We start from the raw sequence: 24,467 nt of genomic DNA on the forward strand, positions 1-24,467 counted from the left end.
AATTTGGTGACCTACACATTCAGCTACGAAAGGTGGCCAATACATCCAGAAGGGAGGGATGAAAGGGATAATACTCCCTAAGAAGTGGATAGGGGATTTCAGACTGACACTAAGAACAAATCTGGCAAAGAGTTTAGCAAATATATTTTGTTTACATTTTTATGCAAACTAGACATAGTGTTCAATCATTTTTTATTGAGGAATGTGTTCCAAAGTAGTTGCACTGTTGACTATACAAACAATAAACAAAACAATTTGTTGTTTGTTTACATTTTTATGCAAACTAGAAATAAAGTTCCATCATATTTTTATTGAGGAATGTGTTCCAAAGTAGTTGCACTGTTGACTATACAAACAATAAACAAAACAATTTAAAATAAACAGTAAATTAATTTTTTTACAAGTTGCAGATGTGTACACAATATTAACAATCAACTACATTTTTTATCACACCACATATGGGTCAAGACGCTTGTTTCTTATCGATGAGTATAGTCCAATGTGTGTTACCAAGTTTGGCTGCACCATACGAGCAGTATGCCCCAGCTTGGTGACAAACTTGAAGAGAGCAGTGTCTTTAGCAAATCCAACATAACAGGTTGTCTTCTCCAGGTACTCAGTGACCATATGGGCTCCTGAGGCTGGGAACAACATAGCTGGTGTGCAACAGTGAGGTGCATGGGTATAACCATATAAATATGGTGGGAATAAATGGCGAACTTCATTTATATTGGGTCTTCCTATTGCAATAACCAATCCAGCAACATAAATTATAAAAGAGATCAGTACAAGGAGAACCGTTGAGTGGGAAAATGTCTTCTTTGCCAAAGTCTTCAAGTAGATGTAGAACAGTAGAGTACCCAGGACAGTGCTCAGTCCAAAAAGTTCTGGTAATCTCTCTGATTCTAAGCTTATGAAACCTTGAAGTCTTTCAGGGTGGTATAGCTTCACATAGGTTATGTTATCCATATTCATAGTTTTTTCCCCTTTGGATATTTTGTAATCCAGATGATTGTGAATAACATGATTCAGTACAACAAAGAAGTCTTCATTGGGTAATGCATCATCTTCAAGTGCTAGGATGTATCTTGGGTTTGACTTTTGAGCTGCTTTTAAACAGAACACATAGTCTTGTTTTTCCTTTTCAAACACTGTCGCAGTATAAGGGACCTTACGATTATTCCCAAATCTCTCAATCACTGGGACAATAGATGAAAGCTCCAATGCTTCTTTGTGACGTTCTGGTTCAGAATCGACATTGCATACAGAGAGTTGAAGGGAGAGATGGATATCACGAGAAGGGGCTTCTAACATAAGCCTTAACAATGTCCACACTACTTGCGTTAGATACTTTGCCTTGTACGAGCTGGAGTGTCTCAGTGCAGTAATCACAGTGACTGACAAATCAGTTTCACGGCTTGTATGGAGCAAACTCTTTATAATCTTAGAATCCATAGTTAAAGCATATCTATCTACAATTTCCAGTCTTGCATTATTTTCATTTTTTAGCTTTTTCTCTCCTTCTGTCTCTGTTAATTTTTGGTAATACATTGAGAACTTAAGACGATAGGTGAAAAGTGGCAGGATCACAGCAAATGTGAGACAGTACAAAATAAAAATATGCCTCCAGACTGGATTCCTCGAAAAATGCACCATTTTCAGTTCCGGTCACCCTGTAGAAATAGTGTAAAAAAAAAACAAGTAAGTATCTTATGCTCCATATATTTGTTATATATATATATATATATTTTGCTCTTTCGCAGAATTATTTATATTACACTTTGTTAGATGTAAAGCGTAGCTAGCAGAAGATGTGAATCGAGAAATTGTTGGAACAAAATCTTCACAACTCAAAAGAATAAGGTTCCTACCAGTTCCTAGCAGGACGAACGAAGACCTCAGTAATGTCTCATCGCAGAAATAAAAACATACCGCGATGATCGTATTTCTTCCTTCTGGTGACAAAAAAATACAAAAATCTATAAGAATGAAAATACAAGAGCTACAATAAACAATGAACGGTAAGCCATAACCGAGTGTGACTGGGTCCAAGATAAACAGATTCAGCACAGGGAGACCGAACTCTCAAAATTATAGAAAATATTTTTCACAGTTTGCGGGTGTTCAAGTAAAAGTAAAATAGATATAATCGGACTTGAAAGGAAAAAAATGGAATTTTTATTTGTCGCAAGGGGTGGTATTCTATGCTGTGATTTTAGAAACTGAAACGAACTTTATCAGTACAGCTAAACCCGGGATTATCCTAAGGGCCCCCGAATGGTCCCCCGAAATTTCGATGTGCTTGCATGTTCGCGCAACTTTTCCCCCCTAAAAATGCTCGGTCTCGCATAAAAAATGGGGTGCTCGTAAGCTCGCAAGTGCTCGCAAAAGACCATTCGGGGGCCATTTTCCTGCCAAAGACACAATACTGACAGCTGTTCCCTCCTTACAAAATAATGAACACGGAAAATCATCTCAAGGTCTAAAACCCCTGGCAAGAAGAATGTAAATGTGCATTCTCCCTGCCACCCTTTTCTTTTCATTTGCAGCACTATATCACCCCCCCCCCCCGCATTATTATTATTATTATTATTATTATTATTATTATTATTATTATTATTATTATTATTATTATTATTATTATTATTATTATTATTATTATTATTATTATTATTATTATTATTATTATTATTATTATGGAAGTGATTCACATTGGAATTAATTGAAAATCTTGGTCAGCCATTTCCGATTATTCTAAGAATACTGGCATCAGTTCTACTACAAGTGGGCTACAAGTGCTCTACTAGCTCACGGGGACTCGAACATGCGAGGTTGCACTCATGAGCATCCAAAGAGAGGGGGGATTCAATAAATTGATGTGAGAATTGTATGCTTAAAATGATTTATCGATTAATGTTTTACGTCTCTTCATTGCTTCCCCATCGTACAGCTGTCTTTGTAAATATTTGATGAACCCCGCCCCCCCACAGCATAATAAAAAATAAAAAGTTAATTTTTGAAGAACAGTTCTCATATTTAGAGTCGATAACATTCCAAGACCGTCGGGGCGTCTTGTAAATTTACCGGTTTCAACTATTTTGAACACCGATCTCCCTGAAAGAAATATTTATTAAGAAAGATAGGTTACGAATATGTAAACACTCTCTTGCTAAGGTCAAGCCGTTCGATTGAGAACGAGGCTGGAACACAGGAAGTGACTGCCAGTCATCCTCCCCGTAGCTCCGCCCACTATAACAATGCTCACGAAAGCAGCGCGGTGCTATCGGTTTGAGCACAAATGTCTGAGCCAATCAGAGACTGTGCTTTTAGCAGGGAAGATTCGTTTTGAGAAGTCTTACCTTTGTAATACATCTAGACCGCAAATGTTATGCACTCGGAAGGAAGGTCGGCGCTTTTGAAGTAAATAAAAACAAATCTGCAATGGCTTCGAAAGCTATTAAGCCTAAGGGTCTAACGCCAGACGCTGCAAACGGGACCTAGGTAAGGCGGTGCGTCAGGTCTTGAAAACCGCAACAACACCATCTATTTATTGTTGTAAACGACTAGTTGTTTACTAGTTGAGTAAATTAAGGATGTATTGGATAGTCAATTCTGCGTTCGCCAAATAGACCACATATCATGTTATAAATTTTTCAGCGTTGTGTTGTACTAGGGATACAGTTTTTCAAAGTATATTAATTATATCATTTTATTTTAGGGGCCATTAGTTGTTGCTAAGTCAATGAAAGTTACATAACATCTAGAATTAGCGCTCGCGACCAACATTGCATTATATTATTTATATAATTTCAATGCAAATATTTTATACTGGATGCATGGCTATGAAAATAGGATAATGTATAACATTATTTTTTGAAGGCTGTGCTAGATATGAAACACGATATGCTGCAAAAATAAGGTCGTTTTCGTAACGCATGGCTGCGGTCACCCAGTTGGGTCAAAAATGACTTGAAAAAATATGTAGAGCTTCTGACCTCTGCATTTTTTATCTCCGTCAATGTATTCAATTTTAGTCAACCATATCCATTTGTCTTACAAATAAGCATGCCTCCAATGACAGGATTATTTGAGAATATATTTAGGGCTGATCAAGGTTGTATGGATAATGGCACTACAAACATCATAGATTATAAAATTAAATACAGAGGAACAGGTCGAACTAAAAAAAGTAGGAATACTTTTTTTATTATAATACTGAATACAACTGCTCTTACCATTGCTATACTAATAGAGAACATACTCTTTACAACCTATAAATTCCGGCCAAACATTAAGAAATCAAGTATACGAACCTTGAAACTGAAGGTGCCTTTGGAAATTTCAAGTTTTAAAAATAGCCACCTAAGGCGAAATTTACCTTTCTAGGAATCGAAGCTTTCTTTTGATAAGAGAAAAAAAGTATATGATACCAGCACCGACCAAGATACGAAAGCGACGTAAGAAATATCACCCTATTATATAGCAGTCTTTAAAATCTGTTTTACAAGTACCATCAAATTGTTCTTATACTTTTTTTCTAACTAAATGATTATTGGTTGATGGCTTTAAAAACTATAAGAGCAAGATTATCGTGTCAAACATAAAGAGGCAACGCGTTGTTATTGTTTGGCTTCGAAGGCAATGTTTCCAAAAACCTTCCCAGAGTTCCAAGCAAAACGTGCATCTACGAGGTCCCCAATGAAAGCTATCCAAGGCCTACCAATCTGCGAAAAAGCGGTATTTTATAGAAATACTAAGGTATTTGCAACGCTTAAGTATATTATGTGTAACTGCATGATGTTTTATTGAATATTTTTTGTTTACTGAATGTCCGCTCCAGAGAGGCATGGATATTGCTCAATGGGAGTAGTGCTTTTCAAATATTCGTATGGCTGAATAAGAGATTTCCACTCTCTAACTTTATACCGCATTTATTTGTAGGTGTAGGTGTAAATAATTCGATGTTCTCTTTGAGTAGCACAACTGCCTTATTTATTTTATCCCTTCTAATTGACTACTCTTTGCAGAATAGAGTAGTACTAAGTCCAATACGATTATGCCTCTATTACGGCTCGCTCACATGTGCGGCAGTTTGTCGCGTTTATTTTTTATAATAGTTGACGCAGTACTGCCGTTATTTCTACCAAAATGTGGCCTATCCGCTATGCAAAATGTTTTGTTCCTTCCTAGATCAATTTAGAAATAATTGAATCGAAGAACCGTGTTGTACCCTTGTTCGCTCTAGCTGTTAAAAGCACCAACTTCTTTTTAAGATATTTTCAAAGATTCAAGTTTTGTCGAAATAAAAACCTAGTACCTTTTCGTTTTTATAAAGATTCATCTCTATGATTTTTATACTTTATTCTAGAAGTTGTAGAAAGGAATCGTCCTCATGTCCTCCATATGACCATTTACACAGAACTCTAAACGCGTTTTTTTTAACGCTCAGACAACTATCCAAATTCTCTTACTTTATATTGTAAGGCTTCCTATGGTGATGCAAATGTTACTTTGTACAAATGTTCTATGTTTTTTTTATCATTCTAACAATTTAAAGTAAAACAACTAGAGAGAGTTTTGAAGTGAGGCGAAGATATTACAGAGAGATACTTATGAAATTAAAGCTGTAAACTAGAATAAGTAAATCAAAGGCAAAGTCCTTTTTCAACAGATATCCGTAAAGGAACAAGGATAAGGAACATGGAGTCCGGGGTTTCACTCAGCAACTTTACCCCTACTTCACTAGACATGTTCCCCCCTATGCAGCCAATACCGACGAGTATAGATCTGGCCTGCACCACGACTCGTAACGAAGACATTATTATGCAGAAGGTGCAGGCTCTTCGTATCTTGTGGGAGCACCTAGTTCAGCTTAAAACGAGGAATATTCAGTTGAAAAACAGAGTACAAAACCAACGCGATCCAACAACGAAAGACATCTTGTCCGAGTTTGATGTTGATAATGGCTGGTCCGCACCTTCCAGCAACCAACAATATGGCGGCGATGCAGATGGAGTATTTGATAATGGCCAAACTAATAGCTGCTCGAACGATAAAAAGAACTGCGTCGGCTTTGGCCAAATTGAAAAAATTGCGCAAACACTTGAAGGAGAAACAAAGAAAACGTGCAAAGGGAGTGTTCTCTCTCAGGGCAAAGAAGTTAGTAATGGAAAATCTGTGTTTAACTCATATGATACCAAGATGGATGAAATTCGCGTTCTAAATGGCGTGAAAAAGTCTAATAAAGAGAAAGATGCAACACAGAATGGTTCTTGTGCGAGGGAAACACAGCAAAAATACGATTTGTGCAACAATGCAGAGGAACCATTTATTGATTTGCTGAACATGGAGACATCATTTATTATCCAGGATGTAATTACGACTTTCGGTCTGCTTTCCGAGGATTTTGTGCCATCGCAAATCCCGGAAAGAGGTGCGCGCGGGAGCTCGAGTTTGTCTTCTGGGTATATGTCGGATGAGGCCGAGTCTTATCCAATGTCGGCGGATGAACAAGATAAATGCTCTGATCTGTTAGAGATTAGCGAGTGCGTTGAGCCACTGCCAGAACTCCAAGCTTTCCCTGGTAAGTGGTTTTGCTTATGATTATGATTATCAATATAGTTCCAATTTAAACAAAAATTATAGCCAAAAAAACGGATGAATAGTCTATCATAGATAAACCAGAGAAAAGAAAAATCATCTTCCTGCACACTATAATGCGGTGCTCCATTGAAATGCTCCATTGTATATTCTAAGGGGTTCCTGTTTCAGCGTTTGAAACTAAGTCAATTTCTCACTACCTCTTGCTTCTTTTTAATTCTCGTCTCTGCTTTTTCTATTACCATTTCTTCTCTTATCTCCTCTTCTTTTTTTCACTCACTCTCTCCCCTCAGTTTTTCTATGCCCTTCTTTAATCTTCTTTTCTTTTCATTCACCCTATTCTCTCTTCTCTTCCCTTCTCTTAACTCTTTTCACCCATTTTCTCCCTTCATCTCTTCTCTTTCCCTCTCTTCTCTTATTTTCACTTACCCTATTCTCTTGTCTCCTCTCTTCCCTTCTCTTCTTTTATTTTCACTCACTGTCACCCCACAGCTTTTGTATTCCCTTCTTTTCACGCCCCCTCTCCTCTTAGTTCTTCTTTTCCTTCTCTTCCGGTCTTCTTACTCGTCCTATTATCTTGTCTCTTATCTTGTCTCTTCTCTTCTCTTCTCTTCTCTTCTCTTCTCTTCTCTTCTCTTCTCTTCTCTTCTCTTCTCTATACTCTTTTCACTTACTCTTCATCCCTTCTCTTTCCCTCTCTTCCCCTTTTTTCTCTTCGCTTCTCTTCTAACACTTTTTAATCTTAACCCCTCCAATAAATGCCCCTCACATCCTTTCTTCCATTCATCACTTCTCACCCATCTATAACGTCCCCCAATCAAAGGTTCAGCGTTAATAAAGCCTCGAATTCACCTTACCGGCACTATGTTACACAGATCTTGTACAATTCCACGTAAACAACGCAATCAAAGCTTCTGCTATGACAAGCATACGAAGCCCTGAATTCACGTCACCGGCACTATGTTACACAGATCTTGTACAATTCCACGTAAACAACGCAATCAAAGCTTCTGCTATGACAAGCATACGAAGCCCTGAATTCACGTCACCGGCACTATGTTAAACAGATCTTGTACAATTCCATGTAAACAATGCAAGCAAAGCTTCTGCTATGACAAGCATACGAAGGTCGACTTAAAAACAACTCACTCCCCCGAGGCGATATGTCCGTATAAGGGTGTGCGGCCCATACGGCAACTCACTGAGGCATGAATTCTGTCGCCGTTGTCGTATTGAAGCACATGAATTACTGTCGAATCTCGTTGGACGATGATCTATGTGATTCTTGGTTATTGCATAACAACCCGTGAATACAGCCCTTTCTAAATACAAGCCTTTTGGCCGCTAATGTTTAGCCACTCGTTTTCTTCCAGTCGTTTTTTGTTTGTTTGTTTTTTGCTTGCATTTTAAAAGCTAAGGTAAATAATTATTGCAAAGTTTGCTAATTGTCAATGACATCGTCGGATAAGTTATGCTTGGCATGTTCTTCCTGTTTTCGTTTTGGCGACCCTTAACGGCGGAGCTCGTGGCGCCGAAGTTGCGCTGCGTACAAAGCTCCGTGTCATCCCTTCGTGTCAAGGTTGCATCATAGTATAAGTCCATCCAAGGCAGCTTGAAAGCCAAGTAACATCTATTCAAAGCTGTTGTGTTATCTACTTATAACAGCCTGTTTGTTCTATATAAAAAAACTGAGCCATCTATTATTTGAGTCAATTGACATTTTATTTTATAAATCATTTTGGCCCGGGGACGGTTCTTCAGGGTAAAAGTGCAAGGGATGCACGTCGGGAAATTAAAAAAATGCCCCTAAAAAAACAAAAATTGCTACCCTAAATAATAACCTAGAAAAAAAAAATTATCCACAAAAAAATACCAAAATGCAGATTTAAGTATCCCCGAACCCCTGAAAAACACCATTTCTAGTAGAAAAGCGTATTTTCTCTCAGACATTCTCTGAAAAATACATGAGGCCCGATTTTGACCCCTTAAAAATACGACAAGCATTCCTATTAGGTCGACATTGCAAGAATCCCCCCGGGCATTTTGGTTTGTATTTGAAGTAACGTGAACGCAAATCCATGCAATTGTAACTGCCAATCAATCAAATGCAACTGCCAATCAAAATGACATACACCAGGGTTTCTCTGGTTGTTCTCGAAATATTTCAAAGACCGTTATCAACGGCGCGACTCTATGATAGACAAATGGCAGTTTTTCATCCTAAAAAATACATTTCTTCTCAAAATACTGGTAAATATGCACTATTTTCGACTATTATTCACGGTCATCGATTCACACCCTTCGAAATATTGTTCTGGCATCGATAGAACTTAAACATCACCTTTATTATTAAGAATAATTAATACCAATAAGACCCTTTTGGAGCTGTACAATTTGCCATTCACCGGTTATCGTACTGACAACGTTTAGTAAAATAGTATACGTCTTGAGGTAGATACGAACCTTGATAAAATGACCTCGGATAACAAAAATCCCGGTAAAACGTACTTAAATAGAACTTAAAAGAACTTAGTTTGAGATCTCTAGTTACAATTTGCTTACAAACTGCGTTGCTTGCTTGCTTGCGTAAAGATCTGCAAAGGTATTTTATAACAATAGCATGTTCTTAATGACCTACAGAGGACGTGTTCATTGACGACGACCCTTTTAACGTCCCGAGCTGGAGCAGTACCCCTCCTGAATCATGGGATGAGAAAGACGTGCACCTATTTCTCCAATGGGCGTGGCGGGTATGGGATTTCCCTTCCTCTGCTCCACTGCAAATGTTTCACATGACAGGAGCCGAGTTATTGGCACTGTCCCCAGATGAGCTTCAAAGTCGGACAGAGTGCGGTTACATGTTGCATTCTGTTATTGAGTTGTTCCGTAGGGACGGTGAGTATACTAAACAATATACTAAGAGTAACGATACCCCAACAGATCATATACAAAAGCTTGATAGGCAACGCTATCTAGTATGTGGAATGGTTATACTATAGTGCGCAATGATTCTAGTGGTCTGTGAAACGATTATGCAAGCGCGCAAAACGATTAATTTAAATGCGCGCAACGATCAGAAGCATTTGATCATAACTCTGCTTGTTAATTTGCGCTTAAATGATATTACATGTTATTATTGTCATCATCATTATCATCATTTTTATTGTTATTACGATTATATTAGTGGGTAATAAGTGCATCCATCTTAATACACTTAATTATTTTATTTGTGGACTCTCATGCATTAATAAAATTAATCGTAACGATTATACTTTTGCGCGCAATGATTTGACTAGTGCGCGCAAAGATATACTAGTGCACGCAACGATCACACTAGTGCTGCAACGATAAACTAGTGTGCGCAACGATATACTAGTGCGCGCAACGATACACTAGTGTGCGCAACGATATACTAGTACGCGCAAGATATACTAGTGTGCGCAACGATATATTAGTGCACGCACCGATATATTAGTGTGCGCAACGATTACACTAGTGCACGCAACGATATACTAGTGCGCGCAACGATAGACTAGTGTGCGTAACGATTATACTAGTGTGCGCAAGATAACTAGTGCGCGAAACGATATACTAGTGTGCGAAACGGTTATACTAGTATGCGCAACGATATACTAGTGCGCGCAACGATATACTAGTATGCGCAACGATATACTAGTGCGCGCAACGATATACTAGTGCGCGCAACGATATACTAGTGTGCGAAACGATATACTAGTGTGCGAAACGATATACTAGTGCGCGCAACGATATACTAGTGCGCGCAACGATATACTAGTGTGCGAAACGATTATACTAGTGCACGCAACGATTATACTAGTGCACGAACGATTATACTAATGTGCGAAACAATATACTAGTGCGCGCAACGATATACTAGTACTAATGTATTCTATATCTAATGTACTCTATACTAATGTGCGAAACAATATACTAATGTGCGCAACGATAGAATAGTGCGCGCAACGATAGACTAGTGCAAGCAATGTTATACGAGTGTGCAAGCATTTCTTAACATTAAGCAAGTCTCACCCAGCCGAAGCCACAATCAGATTATTTAATTTTGATTTATATTACCACAATCCCTATGTCGTTTGTTTTTAAGCTGGGAGGGAGGGTAAAGGGGGGCGTTTAATAGAGAGGGGCGTTTGTTAGAGAGGGGCGTTTGTTAGAGAGGGGCGTTTGTTAGAGAGGGGCGTTTAATAGAGAGGGGCGTTTGTTAGAGAGGGGCGTTTGTTAGAGAGGGGGTTTGTTAGAGAGGGGCGTTTGTTAGAGAGGGGCGCTTGTTAGATAGGGGCGCTTGTTAGAGAGGGGCGTTCATTACAAACTTGTAAGCTTAAGGGGGGCATTCATTAGATAGGAGGCGTTCTTCAGATAAGGGGGGTTTATCAGATCATTTACGGTACGCGTAACAACCTAATGTGTGAGTATTTATTGTACTAGTGCGCGTAGCGATTTTTATGCAACATATTCTTATTCAATTATCAATTTTTGTTCCCATAGGAGAAGTTGTCTTCCAAGAAGGTTTGTATCATATATGTCGTTACTTTTTACGCTTTTATTTGAATGTGAATTGTCTATTAATCGTGTTCTGCCTGTAAAATTTAGATGTGACTTTCCTTGATCAAATGGCCTTATTAACGTGTCTTGCCGTGCAAGGTGGGTGTCTTGGTTACACACGAGTCCATTGTTGCAGGATTAAAACACTGCAATGCTTTTCGCGAAATCCGTCGCTTCCCCGGATACTTTACATCTTTACATTACGTCTTATTTCTGCACCCCTCCTTTCCTCCCTAATGCTATTCTCTCCATGGATACGTGCCCGCGTTAGTCTTCCAATGACAAACCATTAAATTTTTTAATCATCCTTTTCACAGATCCGATGCTGGCACAAGCCTTGATGTCCATCAACAGCGCCGGTAAGAGGCGGTTGCCATGCGGCGTGCACTGTTTAATTACTTTAATAAACCTGTCACCATAAGTAGTCTGAACACACCTATCTATAGTAGCAACTCATAACGTATAACTCGAATCAGCAGGGGAACCATAATTTTTCAGACTCTCCATATTAAGATTTGTTAGTAGGTCACATTCCAAAAATCGTCACAAAAAAAATTCATCGTCGGTAATACCAGAATATTGTCGCCCAGCAAGTGTTCGAAAACTTATAATTCTCTTTGCCGTTGCTAGCTTTAACTGGACGCTACCAGCTATAACGAATGATACCAGACTAATACTTTATGAACAATCAATATATTCGAGAGATTTCAAATTGGATTAATCGAATCCGAACCACATGTTTTGGTTTGCGAAACGCTGCTCAATCGATTATTAGCTCTTGAAAGTGGAATGCTTGGCGACCTATCAAAGGTTCAACAATTCATTACGAATTAGTTTAATAAGCCTTTAATTGCAGCTTATGGAACGTTATGACATTGGAAAACGAATTTTAAATGGCTGCTTCGATTCAAGGCAGGTAAAAATAAAATGCTCTGCGAGTGGCGGTGAATTATAGCTGTGTCTCGCCGAAAACCCGCTTTTGGTGGGTATATTTAAATGTCGGCTAGGTTAGGGGGCTAGGGCAGCTATTTTTTTTTTGTCCACGCACTATGTTTAGTTCTTTTCATGCGCAGAGATCCGTGGATTTTGCTTTTGAATAATTTAAGCAACGAACAAATTTTAAGAAATTACACATTTTTTACGGTGTTCATCGATACATTCTCTGATACAAGGTGGCACCTTGTTTCAGAGAATGTATTATTTCTTTGTAGTTCAGTGATTACTCACAGGGCGGTGTTGGCTTAAATGTCAGCCCTATTGTCAGGGGGCGTTGATTTCGAACCAAAATTTCGTGACTAGACGCAACGCGTGTAGAGGGTCATTTCCGAACCGCTAGAAATGGTTATGAAAAATAACACTATTAGCTTATCTCCTCCTGAATTCTTTCATAACTATCGTCATATCACCAATCAACTCCATCCCCCCCTTCTTGTCCACCGCCTATTGGCGTCCTAAAGCTTTACTTTACTAAAGCTTTATTTTAATTTGAGCAGTGCAAAATAGGCAATTCCTGCACGGCTAAAATAAGTGCGCGATCATGTCTATTATTTTTTTAGCGGTCACGGTTACGAATCCTGCATTCTGATTGGCTAATAGAGCGGTCCGTAGATCCCTATATCTGCCCTAAAAAACGGGTGCGTGTTTTTTTGTAGGGGAGGAGGCCAATTTAACTTTATAAAAATTTAAAAACTAATAAAAATTTAACACGAGTTACCAGCAGCTACCAGCGCGCAGGAAAATTAGCAAACAAATATTCTGAGTTATTTTGATAACTTTATACTCCTTTAGTGCTATTTTCAAAATAATGCCTTAATTCTTGCGAAGAAACAAAGAAAGAAACTCATAATTCTTTTAATGCATTAAAATGCTCAATTCTCACATAAAAACGATTACCCTGCTAGCAGAGCTAGCTTCATGTTTTTTTCTATTAGTTAACTTGCTTTCATGCCGAGCAGAGCGAGATAGAAAGCTCTGCGCAGAATGGCACTTCTGGCACTGTGTGCGTCTATTGCTCTTTCGCGTTCAGACGCAACACGAATAAGTACTAGAAGCAAACAGGAAGAAAGCTAGCTAGAAGAGAACTCTGCTAGCAGGGTAAAAAAACGATAGTTGTGCTCGCATGCACAGTGTCGCTAAAGAACCATTCGGTGTCCCTAGAACACTGTTATCGGAGTTATCATTGTTTAGGAGTTCTAGACTTGTTGTTATCCTGTTTTCGGCTTTCCTTGGTAGATGAATATTTGTATTTTTAAAAAAAGACGACATCCTTGACGTTTATTTGGTATTACCCTGCTAGCAGGGTAAAAAAACGATAGTTGTGCTCGCATGCACAGTGTCGCTAAAGAACCATTCGGTGTCCCTAGAACACTGTTATCGGAGTTATCATTGTTTAGGAGTTCTAGACTTGTTGTTATCCTGTTTTCGGCTTTCCTTGGTAGATGAATATTTGTATTTTTTTAAAAAAACGACATCCTTGACGTTTATTTGGTATCTTGGGGACCTTCACTCCGGTCTTTTGCGAAGGCAGTGCCCAGAAGGGGGTACCTCCTACATAACTAAAATGATGCGACATCGCGCGTCGTACTGCGAGGATAAGATGTAGCCTACTAGAACATTCGATATGAGGGTTTATTCGAGTGAGGCGCTAGCTGACAGGTGACATTCACAAGGGACAAAAAACTATTTGCTTCACGTACCCCTATTATATTTTTTTCAGAAGTGCATGATGCATGGCAATGACATTAACGACTTTTTAATCCACAATTCCCGATTAAATTTTTTTGTTTACCGGCAATAGAAGTAACTTTGTCCCGTTCTGATCGAACAAAGCCATTAGTATCAGGAAATTCCGATGTAGAATATATCTTGACCTTGGCTAGGGGTAGCGGAAATACAGATCGCATAGGACGTCACTAAGTGATTTTTTTAAATGTTTGATTTGGAGTGTTTCACGTACGCGCCCCCTAACCAGATTTTAATCATTATTAAAATAATGATGGCAGGATACATAACTTAGAATTCGCAGGTTTCCCGAAGGGCTAATAACTTAACTACGAAGATAACAAAGCGCTTGTTTATGTTAAAGTGGAACCGATTAAAAAAGAGCTTTATAAACAGGGAAGTTTTAATAAACCGGACCCCTGAACTGGTCAAACAAAACTATTTCCGTGAGCAATTACTTCCGGTATATTTGTAACCAATCAGAACTCGAATAGTTAATGTGCAAATAGCCTTACTTTGAGGCCCTGTGATATATAAGATTTCGTTACAAATACGTAGAGTCGCTACCTCGTAATTAACATAACACGCTCTTTCCCCCCCAAAAAAACCATTGTTTCGATCCAATTGGGCTTGACGACCGGCTGAAATTTATTATGTAAAAATTCAAGTATTTTATAATACAATGCAAAAGTAGAGTGTCTTTTTGTTCCAATATTGCAAATCACACTAGCCGAGAGCAAGGCATCATAAGCAATACCCTCTGTTCTTAATTTTATCTATTCATTATTCTTTTGTTTTCGTACGAGTCGAGCCGCGACTCCGACGACATACGTAAACCAACTTCCGGGTACGCTCACAAGTCTGTCACGAAAATAAACCATTTATGAAAACCCTGAGCTAAAATCTTCATAGTATTACTGTGGTAAAGCCTAATAGTGTTATTTTAGCTTCACATTGGATTAAATTAGGCATAGGGAAACTTTTTATCTTGTTCGTTCAACCGGGACCTAAATGCTAAATTATCATTTGCGTAAGCTCTGAACAACTGTAGACCTTGAAATCGAATCTCATTTGCTCTGATTGTCTTTTGTGTAGGGGAGGGGTAATTTGTAGGAAATATTAACAGCACCTTTGTGAATAATTGTACCTATATCAATAAAAAATCGTTTTAGAATAGTTCGGTAAGTAAACAATTAAATGTTTTTATATAGCTTTTTAAAATATAAGTAAGATACTACTAGCCTGATGCGAAGCTCAGTTTTGCAATTGAGCCCTCCCCCTAAGAAGTGTCTTAGTCAAGACCTCTAGTGCTGTGGCACGTTTGGGGCAGTTAGCTCGCTTTTGCACGTAGCAGAGTTCGTAGATATCTATCTCCACAAAATGCCCTATTACTGCTCTTTACGGATATTTAGCAAGGAGAAGAAAAAGTGGAAAAGCAAGACAGGTAAATACGCTTAAACTGTTTGCCCTTTAGAGGTCTGGAGTCTGTCTGATGTATTTTATGAGCGAACAGAAAAGCTTTCTAGCAAGCAACTACAGACAAAAGCAGTGTCGGAACTCATTCCATTTTCACGACAAATGCGCTTGGGAGCTTATTTTTCCGCCTAAATGTACTTCCAAGCTTGTCTAAATCTTCTATGGTCAAAGTAAGCTCTAAATATATTTGAAAATTGCTCGATTTGCTAACAAATCATGCGAGTTTGACCTTCCGAGCTGAAGTTGTTGGAGACGGTTCTCTGCTTCCGTGTATGTTAAGCACTGATGTCTCTTACTTGGTGAAGGAATCTTTGTCGCTTGGGTCGTTCTAATAACTGTCAGAGACTTAGCTTGTATAGCAAAGTTGCATTGATTTCGAATTCGCCTTATTCCTAGTAAAACCATAGTTGAAATTCTGGGTTTCTGAGAAGCCAAGACTCATTTCCATCAAGGAAGCACACACTAAATCTAATCGTGCATCTATTTTTAGACTCCACAATTTTTTTTTTTGAATCCGCTCTATGCTCATATTGACTAGCTTCCTTGTTTGCCAGAGCTCCATTGCCTTGCTAACTATGATAACTTAGCGAATTCGGTCAAAATGCCAAGCGGTTATTCATATGCATGATATGGTTATGAATTTTTTTTATCCCACCAAAGGTGTAAAATTTTCGTAGCCGTGTTTACAATATGACGGGTGTATATCTGTATAAGCACATTAAAATTCAATTTTGAAAACCTGAATGTCTGCATAAAAAAAGGCAATTGGTAGAAGGTGAGAATACATCCTGATTTCCCCAGACGGTTTTTTCTTGTTCCCTCTCTCTATATATATATATATATTACTTGATATTGCTTCCATGGTTCGAATACATGTTGAATTTTTTTGTGGTTAGTGTTCTTATGTATTTATTTTTATAAGTATTACTTGCTATTCCGTCTTGTTTTCACTGTGACTTGTAATGAGTTACGTTATATAAATTCAATCAAACTAAGTGTGATTTGTTTAAGGACACATTGTATTTCTATCCATGTTATAGATTTTGAAAAGATTTCACGAGTTATACCTTGATTGTGTGCCACTTATTCGACACATTTCTTTCCTTATATTTTCATTTTTTAAAGTAAAAAGTTCCTTTACATGCCTGTTTAACAAGCTTAGATATGCAATGACACGTTTTCTCGAGGCTGTGTCAACTTCGTTGAAGGTTCATGTCAGGCCTACTCGTGCACCCGCCATTTTCCGTCAGAATGAAGAATGCAGAGACATGCAACTCAAATGCAATTAATTAAATACTGTATATCACAAAAAATAAATCACGACTAGCATATATATAGTTATATATGTGTACTTATTCCAATAATCAAGGGCCATTGATATCTTATTGCCATAGCATTTTCAAAAGTATTCCAAAGAATTTGATGATCTTGAATTGACTTGACCTGCTTTTCAATGATGTACATTTCATAATGCTCTATGCCAAAAAAATATTACATTATATGGTTTACTTATCGTTTTTTGGCTCAGAATAATTAACTATTTCTGCTGTTAGAAATATTCTGGGGAAATAATCTCTTTAAAAGTCGTCTTGAAAATTTAAGCTACCTACCCACAGTCTAAATAACCTATATACATCCCTAAAAGCCTCAATTTACCAAAAGATAACGCAATTTCTTTGTTTATTTAGCTCGATATTAAAGAAAACAGTTGCATCTAGAATGTCACGAGATTTCTAATCCATGTTCTATAAGGCACTATTTTTGTCAATTTCAGCCTTTTGCGTTTGTCTTGCTAAAAGTAGAGTATAATAGAGTTGAAGTTCGTGCTCATGCTAACAAATTAAACCTTCCTCGTGATATTCGTCCTACTTTTGGTATTTGAACATGAGTGGGATAATATTACAAATGTTTTAACAGTGCTTCTATAGGACTGAAGATAATTCAGTATTCCATTAGTATCTGAGGTTGTTTACACCAAGCTTTACGGTATACATGAAAGAGGATAGAACACGCGAACCTTTAGACCTCCATTTTGGCGACAGTTTGAAACTTTTCTTTGCTTCATACAAGCTGCTTATGTACATAAGGCCTATAGTTCGAAACTCTTTGAATTTGGAGCATGTGAAATTCCTTAGATTCATCCTTTTGTCGGTCTTTGATCACGAGGAAGCGTTTTACGTGAAGAAAAACGTTTCTAGAACTACTAGAACGTAAAGATTTCCTCTGGAGTCAAACAAGACCACTGTTAAAGATTGATATTTTAATTCTACTATAACCATTCAACAATATCAAGCACGTTGCTACGTTAATGCCATAGCTATTAAAACAGACCGCTATCTTGTGTTTTTCTTCCTCGCTAGTTGTTTTTTTTATCATTTCTTGTTCAATGTCCGGAAAGAAAGAGATGCACGCTTATGGTGCAACTCTTTTTTGCTTTGATTTAGTTATTTCTCGCTTTTTCTCTCGTATTCCTATGCTATTTGCTTTGGTTACACAAGCTTTAAAATCCCTGCATCGACGAGAATGCAAATTGTTGAGCAATATTTGTGAATTCTTGAATAAGAATAATAAAATTGCAACACCCAAGTCACCCCACTGCAACGACAACGAGAAGACATTTGAACAGAATTGTAGTCCATAAGAACTGTACTAACCCAAACAAGCGATTTCAAGGCATTATTTTTTTTATTGTTATCATTACACACTCAGTCCTGATTTTATGTACACTTTTAGCCAAACTTATCATAGCAATAGACCCATTTATGAGTAGGCTAGAGCATGTTCTCGTAATTTGGATGGATTACATATCAGTAATTTTCCCCCTGGTTCCCATTGAATCACCAAGTTTAGAAAAGCCCAAATAATTTTCCATAAAGACAATATTGTAATAAACATCAAAGAGTTTCTTTACATTTTATCATATGTTTCCTTGTCAACATCTAATTTTCATAGGACGAAATCTCCATACGTACTTTCGTGATTTTGCCTTTGAGCTATTTTTAAATCAGCTCAGCGGGCTGGGAACGGAGTTCGTAAAAAGGTCTAGAATCTCTGCTCTGTATGTTGCAAGTTAACACTTGGTTTTGCTGGATATGTTACTGTTTCTATCTGCTTTGTGGTAGTTGCGTCGTTTTAATTCTGAGGTATAGCGAGTTTTGTATCTATTGCTGATCCGGCACGTACTTGGCTGATCTTTTGAACTTTGAAGAACATGAGGCCCTTACCTCCCCCCGCGCGCATTCGACATCACGAGTCCTATATAGACCTGCCCTAGATGTAAAGGGGCTTTACCATCATCTCTTTAAAACATTTCGAAGAAATTTTATATTGTCAACAGTTGTCCGAAAGAGTCATCAGTTTCTTTTGGTCGAGTGTTGAAACTTGCTGAAGGAAAACATCGATAAAATAACTAAAAGTATTGAAATTCTACAGCGTGCGATGGCATAAACTGGATATCTCTCTCGGACATCTTTTTCTCAATGGAATTGACGTGGTTATTTTTTAAACCAGTGCTCCCGTTTCCTCGTGCTTGCAGCGCTCGCAAGTTGCGTTACTTTTAGAACAAATAGTCCCCGGCTGTGCGCTATCGACAGCCCATACAATGAGTACAATAGAGGCTCTATTCTAATGAGATACAATCAGATCCAACTACATCAAAGCAAAGAAGCTGGATGCTTAGACACTTGCTGGAAAGCGCACGAAAAGTCGAGAAAATGACGACGCGCTGGAAGTTGTATGCATGAGCTGCAATATTCCCAAAAGGATTTGAGAGACACACCGTGGAAGCCCGAATGTTTACGTCACGAAGTACTTTAAACGTATCGAGAAGTGGTAGAGAACAGGCTCCTGCTACGAGCCTTAGGAAGAGAGTCTGCTGAAGGACAAACGCTTTGTTTGGGTTTAACCCCCCCCCCAAAAAAAAAATATATATTATATTTTTAGTTATATTTTATGGTACGGCCACCACGTGACATGGCACGGCGGAAACTGATGCTTGCGACTCTCCCTCGCCCCTCCCCCCCCCTTTCCCCCCTCGGGTATCCACCACGTCGCATGGTACGGCGGAAACTGATGCTTGCGACTTTCAACAGATGACCAATCAGACGATGGACCTCTGACTTTGGACACTCGTTGTTCATCTGACAGCGAGTATGGTTAGTATACCTTAACCCAGATTTTCGGTTTGTCCAATTAGACTTCTGGCTCGAAAATGCCACTACAAGTTATCAGGGCCTGACATTAAAGGATCATTCATGTTTTGCCTTTTGTAGACGACTCGAGACAAGGGGAGGAATCGACAAGTAGTCATGACGAACAGACGAGTGAGAAGCCTTCGCCAGGTAATTATTATATTGTATCCAGGGATAAAGGACAGGGTTAAGTAGAAACCGGCATTTGGACTGGTGGTGATGGGTTTGGAGATGACTAATGACGGTGAAAACATGACGGCAACAACGATGCTATGGAGGTGATCATGAAGTTTTCATAACAAACATTGATCTTTTCAGTTTCGCCCTCTTCAGAATCTCCCCTCCCAGCGAGCAATGGTGGACTGGCTCTTCCATTTCCAACCTCCTTCTACGGGTCTCGTATCTGGCCCCCGAAGAAGCAGCACCTCATGGCCTCCTATCCAAGCACTTCCCGCGCATCTGCCTCCCGCTCGCATCTATTTCCTTTACGCACAGGACTCCCACCGGTCCCACCGCTGGTATCGTCGCCCCTGCCCTCTCCCACGAGCCCCGGGGAACTACCGTACCTACCCACACTCAGTCCGACATCCAGACGTAGCTCGTCCAGCGAGGTGTCTGTAGTCGTTACTACGTCCAGTCACATGGAGCCCAAACCAGAAATCCGACTGAGCCAACAAATGCCCGACTTGAAGCTCTCGCTAGACCTCGACAGGGATATAGATCACGGACAACCTGCGCATCACGTCACGTCAAAACATGTCTCGGAGAACCCTTCACGTAACGCTACTGAGATCACGTCACGTTACGCAGAGGGCGTGATACGCCCCGCTTCCGAAAGACTTATACGACACACCAGCGAAAGCTCGTTAAATGGCGGGTATGAAACCAGGACACGGCACGTACACGAGGATGTGTCACGTCATGTAGACGCTGCTATGTCACGTCACGCACATGAAGAAATGTCACGTCACGGTAATGAGAACACGGTGAGCCACTCAACAGACGACTCGGCTTGTACAAACGGTCTCTACTCGAGGAAAAGGGAGCACTCTCCAGTCAGGGGCAACTACAGAGAATACAACGACGCCGTGTTACCGCCCAAGAAAAGGTCGTACACTGATGCTTACAAGAAGGCCCTTCTCGACCTTGACGTGACACGCCTGAAAGAGGAAGCCGCCGGCATGATAGACCGGCCAGCTAGCAGCTCAACCGGGCCCTCCTCAAACACCAACGCTCTCGCGACATCTCCAAAATCACCTCACCAAAATGGGTCCTCTAAAAATCCCTTCGGGAGCCTGTCCCCACGAATGAATGGCTTCTCCTTCCTTCCGACTCATGATATGTCGGCTCGGGTACCAGTCTCGGTGATATCACCGCGTCTGCCAGGCACAAGTGCCTCCTTTGAAGGGTACAACCCGCCTTCGGTGAGAGACACTCATCTACCGCAAATGGGGCCCATGGCGGGTAGGACGAGGAGGGATGTTACTCCCCCCGCGCGGCTTGTGGATTACCATCTCTCAGGCAACGGTCTGCTTAACAACAACTCCCTAGAGAGGGGAGCACACGTGAAGTTTGTCGAGCATGAAGCTTACAGGAACGGGTATCTTACGCCGAGGCGAGGAGTTGATCGGCCCGTCCCGAATGGCCTGCATCCCGATAGACACACCTTGTCGCCAAATTCATCTGGAAGCGTGGAGGAAAACCGCCTGTCCCCAACCTCTCCGTCAAAGGAAGGCAGAAACGCTCAACCGGCGACCCGACGACGACGCCATAGCTCCAGCTCCACTGACTCGGGAAACGAGGAATCACGGGAAGGTAGGAAGGCAAGCTTTGACCAGTTGACTGTCACGGGGAACCTGGGAAAAAAATTACTGACGCGACGACCCTTGAGAATGTCACGCGTCATGGCAGTGAAATGTCACGTGCTTAGCGTCACGACAGTCGAAGAATGTCACGTATCTACTGTCACGACAGTCGTGAGATGTCACCTATTAACTGTCACGACAGTCGTGGGTTGTCACGTATTTACTGTCACGACGGTCACAGAATGTCACGTACCTACTGTCACGACGGTCATAGAATGTCACGTACCTACTGTCACAACGGTCATAAATATCACGTATCTACTGTCACGACCATCGTAGAATGTCACGCACTTACTGTCACGACGGTCGTACAATGTCACGCACTTACTATCACGAAAGTCGTGGGATGTCACGTTTTTACTGTCACGACGGTCATAGAATGTCACGTACCCACTGTCACGACGGTCATAGAATGTCACGTACTTACTGTCACGACGGTCGTAAAATGTGACGGATCTACTGTCACGACAGTCGTGAGATGTCACATATTTACTGTCACGACGGTCATAGAATGTCACGTATTACCTTGTCACGACGGTCATAGAATGTCACGTACCTACTGTCACAACGGTCATAGAATGTCACGTACCTACTGTCACGACGGTCATAGAATGTCACGTACCTACTGTCACGACGGTCATAGAATGTCACGTATCACCTGTCACGACGGTCATAGAATGCACGTACCTTTTGTCACGACGGTCATAGAATGTCACGTACCTACTGTCACAACGGTCATAGAATGTCAAACACTGTCACGATAGTCGTCCGGGCACACGGCGGTCATAGAATGTCATGTACTTTCAAAATGGCGCATGTTCACGCATGGTCACGACGCTTCTAGCATACCACGCTCTGACCAGTTGTAATGACTGCCTCCGAAAGCTGCGGAGGGGGGGGGGGGGGGGGGGGGGGTAAGGAGGGAAGCATCGACATAAAACATATGGCGGCAGGTCAATCTGTGTAAAATTCCACACACATCTTCTAAAATGTCCTCGCTGCCACCACGTGACATGTAAATATGTTGCGTTGTTTCCAGCTGGTTCATCGAAGTCCGCTAACGCAGCGAAAAAGCCACCTGGTAGAAGAAAACGTAAGTAGAGTGCAAGCAACTTCATACAATATTACTCGATATAACGATGATATCAATAACTGTTACCATTTCAGCTACAGAAAATATGTGAGAAATAATCTTAATTTTCTACATATAAAGATGCGTCATCTCAACATCATATTTAAGGAACTTAAACTATATCCCCCAATATGTGGTTGAACAACTTCAACTTGTTTCAAGTTTATTTTTTAATCATTTAATCATAGGTGACGCGGTACAATTGCACAGTTGCCTTTAGATGGCTTTATTCATTTGCATTTCTGTTCTGTTAATGGTCGTTTGCTGCGCCATAACCCTTATCGTATCATTGCTGATTTCAGAAACGCGCTCGCTGCATCTGTGGGAATTTTTGAAAGAACTACTGGAGAACGAGGAGACCTGTCCACGCTACATCACGTGGATATCACGTGAAGAAGGCGTCTTCCGATTGGTCAATTCCGGTGCGGTCGCCAAGCTTTGGGGTCAGCGGAAGAACAGAAGGAACATGAATTACGAGAAGATGTCCCGGGCCCTGCGGTACTACTACGAGAGGCACATTCTTGAGAGGGTGCCCGGACAGAGGCTCATTTACAAGTTTGCCGCTGACACGATGCGGGACTGTAACTTCAGCTTCATGAAGAAGTAAGAAGAAAGTGTACAAAGGAAATATTTTTGTATAACAGCGGTTTGATATTGGAAAGCGGGAAACTGAAGCAGTGTCTAGAAGCTGTCCTCATTTATTACCAGAATTTATTTTTGTTATCGCATGATGTCTTGGATTTAATATCTGTGCTGGATTATGGATACTTCAGTTTTATGAAGTCATTGTTTTGAAAGCTATCAAATTATAGAGGAACCTATACATCGTGGATGTCTTCCTTGTATAACAATCATAGCGTTATGCAACAAGCGTGACTATGATAGCGTCACGCAATAACCGTGACAATCACGACTCGCGTGACATCAAGTCAGCGAAGTCATCGAGGATGATCGTCATGGTCATGGATTATGTCATATGCTTGGCTAACTTTAATTACGGTGTATTTGAGGTGTGCGATTTGGTGTGCGACGGATCTGTTGCTGGCTTGACCCGTATGTGACGTTACAGTTTCGTGACGACTTATGTTACGTGGCAACAAGCTAGTCCTATAGCCAAACAGTAATGGCGTTAGATTTTTGGTAACACAACGGCGTTACGTTGTGTAACGGAAATAGTAAGGCTACTGTTTATGTTGTTATAGCTATAACGTACAATCGAAATCGTTTGGTAGGGCTCATTTGGTTAATTCTATATATTTTCAAGTGTACCTTTCATCATCGCAATCATCAACTTATTTCTTATACACACTAAGTGTTTACTCGCTGTAAATATTATATAAGACATTTCTTGAATATCGGTTTGTGATAGCAAGGCTTGATAACGGTCTTTTAACGTTTTCATTATATAGAAATTTAAAATTTCAAGCATTAAAATTAATCTTTGCGCGTTACGTGAAACGCTGACCTCGATTAGCATGAGATCGCGGGCCCTCTTTTGTTTGTCTGTTTATTATTTTATTTTTATTATTTTTATTTTTTTGCGGCGAAACAAACTGGACGAGGGGGAGGGTGTAAGGAGGGGGTGGCTATTTCTCCCTCCCCCCTTCTCTTCCCCAGCTCTCGCTCGTCCAAGTAGTTCGAGATTGAGTAAACGTCTGCAAGCTGGTTAGCTATGAGCTGGCGTAGCTGGGAAACGGTATCCTCTGTGGATGCTTTTGGCGGCTTTTTTGGGTGTTCTCCTTAAAGGAATGGCATGCTTTGTTGCTTTTTATCTGCTTTCTGTGGAAACTGTCTATCGTACGTTTGGGGCCAAGTCATGTTAACGGCAGATGGTTTGCAATTTAATATTATCAAAACATTATTTTTCTATCAAAAAATAACTTTAATAAATATTTCATTAACGCA

The 24,467-nt window shown here is 40.0% G+C and overlaps 2 protein-coding genes across 4 annotated transcripts; one reads left to right on the top strand and one right to left on the bottom strand.

The window, feature by feature from the left end:
* Positions 1-175: 175 nt before the first annotated feature.
* LOC5521425 (post-GPI attachment to proteins factor 4) lies at positions 176-8,346 on the bottom strand. 2 transcript variants are annotated; one of them, XM_048728659.1, is made up of 3 exons: positions 7,458-8,346; positions 1,872-1,955; positions 176-1,673 (listed from the first exon to the last, which is right to left on the bottom strand). In XM_048728659.1, the coding sequence occupies exon 3, from the start codon at positions 1,654-1,656 to the stop codon at positions 448-450; it is 1,209 nt and encodes a 402-aa protein (XP_048584616.1). In that variant the 5' UTR covers positions 1,657-1,673; positions 1,872-1,955; positions 7,458-8,346; the 3' UTR covers positions 176-447. The 2 variants fall into 2 exon arrangements, with proteins under 2 accessions (XP_048584616.1, XP_048584615.1); XM_048728658.1 differs by having other exon boundaries at positions 7,030-8,346.
* LOC5521545 lies at positions 3,281-24,467 on the top strand. Of its 2 annotated transcripts, none has more exons than XM_032366602.2 (11): positions 3,281-3,501; positions 5,672-6,583; positions 9,241-9,495; positions 11,122-11,142; positions 11,227-11,277; positions 11,496-11,537; positions 19,467-19,529; positions 19,647-19,715; positions 19,884-21,380; positions 22,470-22,523; positions 22,865-24,467. In XM_032366602.2, the coding sequence occupies exons 2-11, from the start codon at positions 5,701-5,703 to the stop codon at positions 23,167-23,169; spliced, it is 3,240 nt and encodes a 1,079-aa protein (XP_032222493.1). In that variant the 5' UTR covers positions 3,281-3,501; positions 5,672-5,700; the 3' UTR covers positions 23,170-24,467. The 2 variants fall into 2 exon arrangements, with proteins under 2 accessions (XP_032222493.1, XP_032222494.1); XM_032366603.2 differs by lacking the exon at positions 3,281-3,501 and adding an exon at positions 4,636-4,758.

This window comes from Nematostella vectensis, chromosome 6, assembly GCF_932526225.1.
Source record: "Nematostella vectensis chromosome 6, jaNemVect1.1, whole genome shotgun sequence".
Classification (NCBI taxonomy): domain Eukaryota; kingdom Metazoa; phylum Cnidaria; class Anthozoa; order Actiniaria; family Edwardsiidae; genus Nematostella; species Nematostella vectensis.

Excerpts from the sequence above, each read along its gene's own strand:
- LOC5521425 (XM_048728659.1), bottom strand. The coding sequence starts at position 1,656 with ATGGTGCATTTTTCGAGGAATCCAGTCTGGAGGCATATTTTTATTTTG.
- LOC5521545 (XM_032366602.2), top strand. The coding sequence starts at position 5,701 with ATGGAGTCCGGGGTTTCACTCAGCAACTTTACCCCTACTTCACTAGAC. Across the intron at positions 11,143-11,226 it reads AGAAGTTGTCTTCCAAGAAG|ATGTGACTTTCCTTGATCAA; the intron begins GTTTGTATCATA and ends TGTAAAATTTAG. Across the intron at positions 21,381-22,469 it reads AAACGAGGAATCACGGGAAG|CTGGTTCATCGAAGTCCGCT; the intron begins GTAGGAAGGCAA and ends CGTTGTTTCCAG.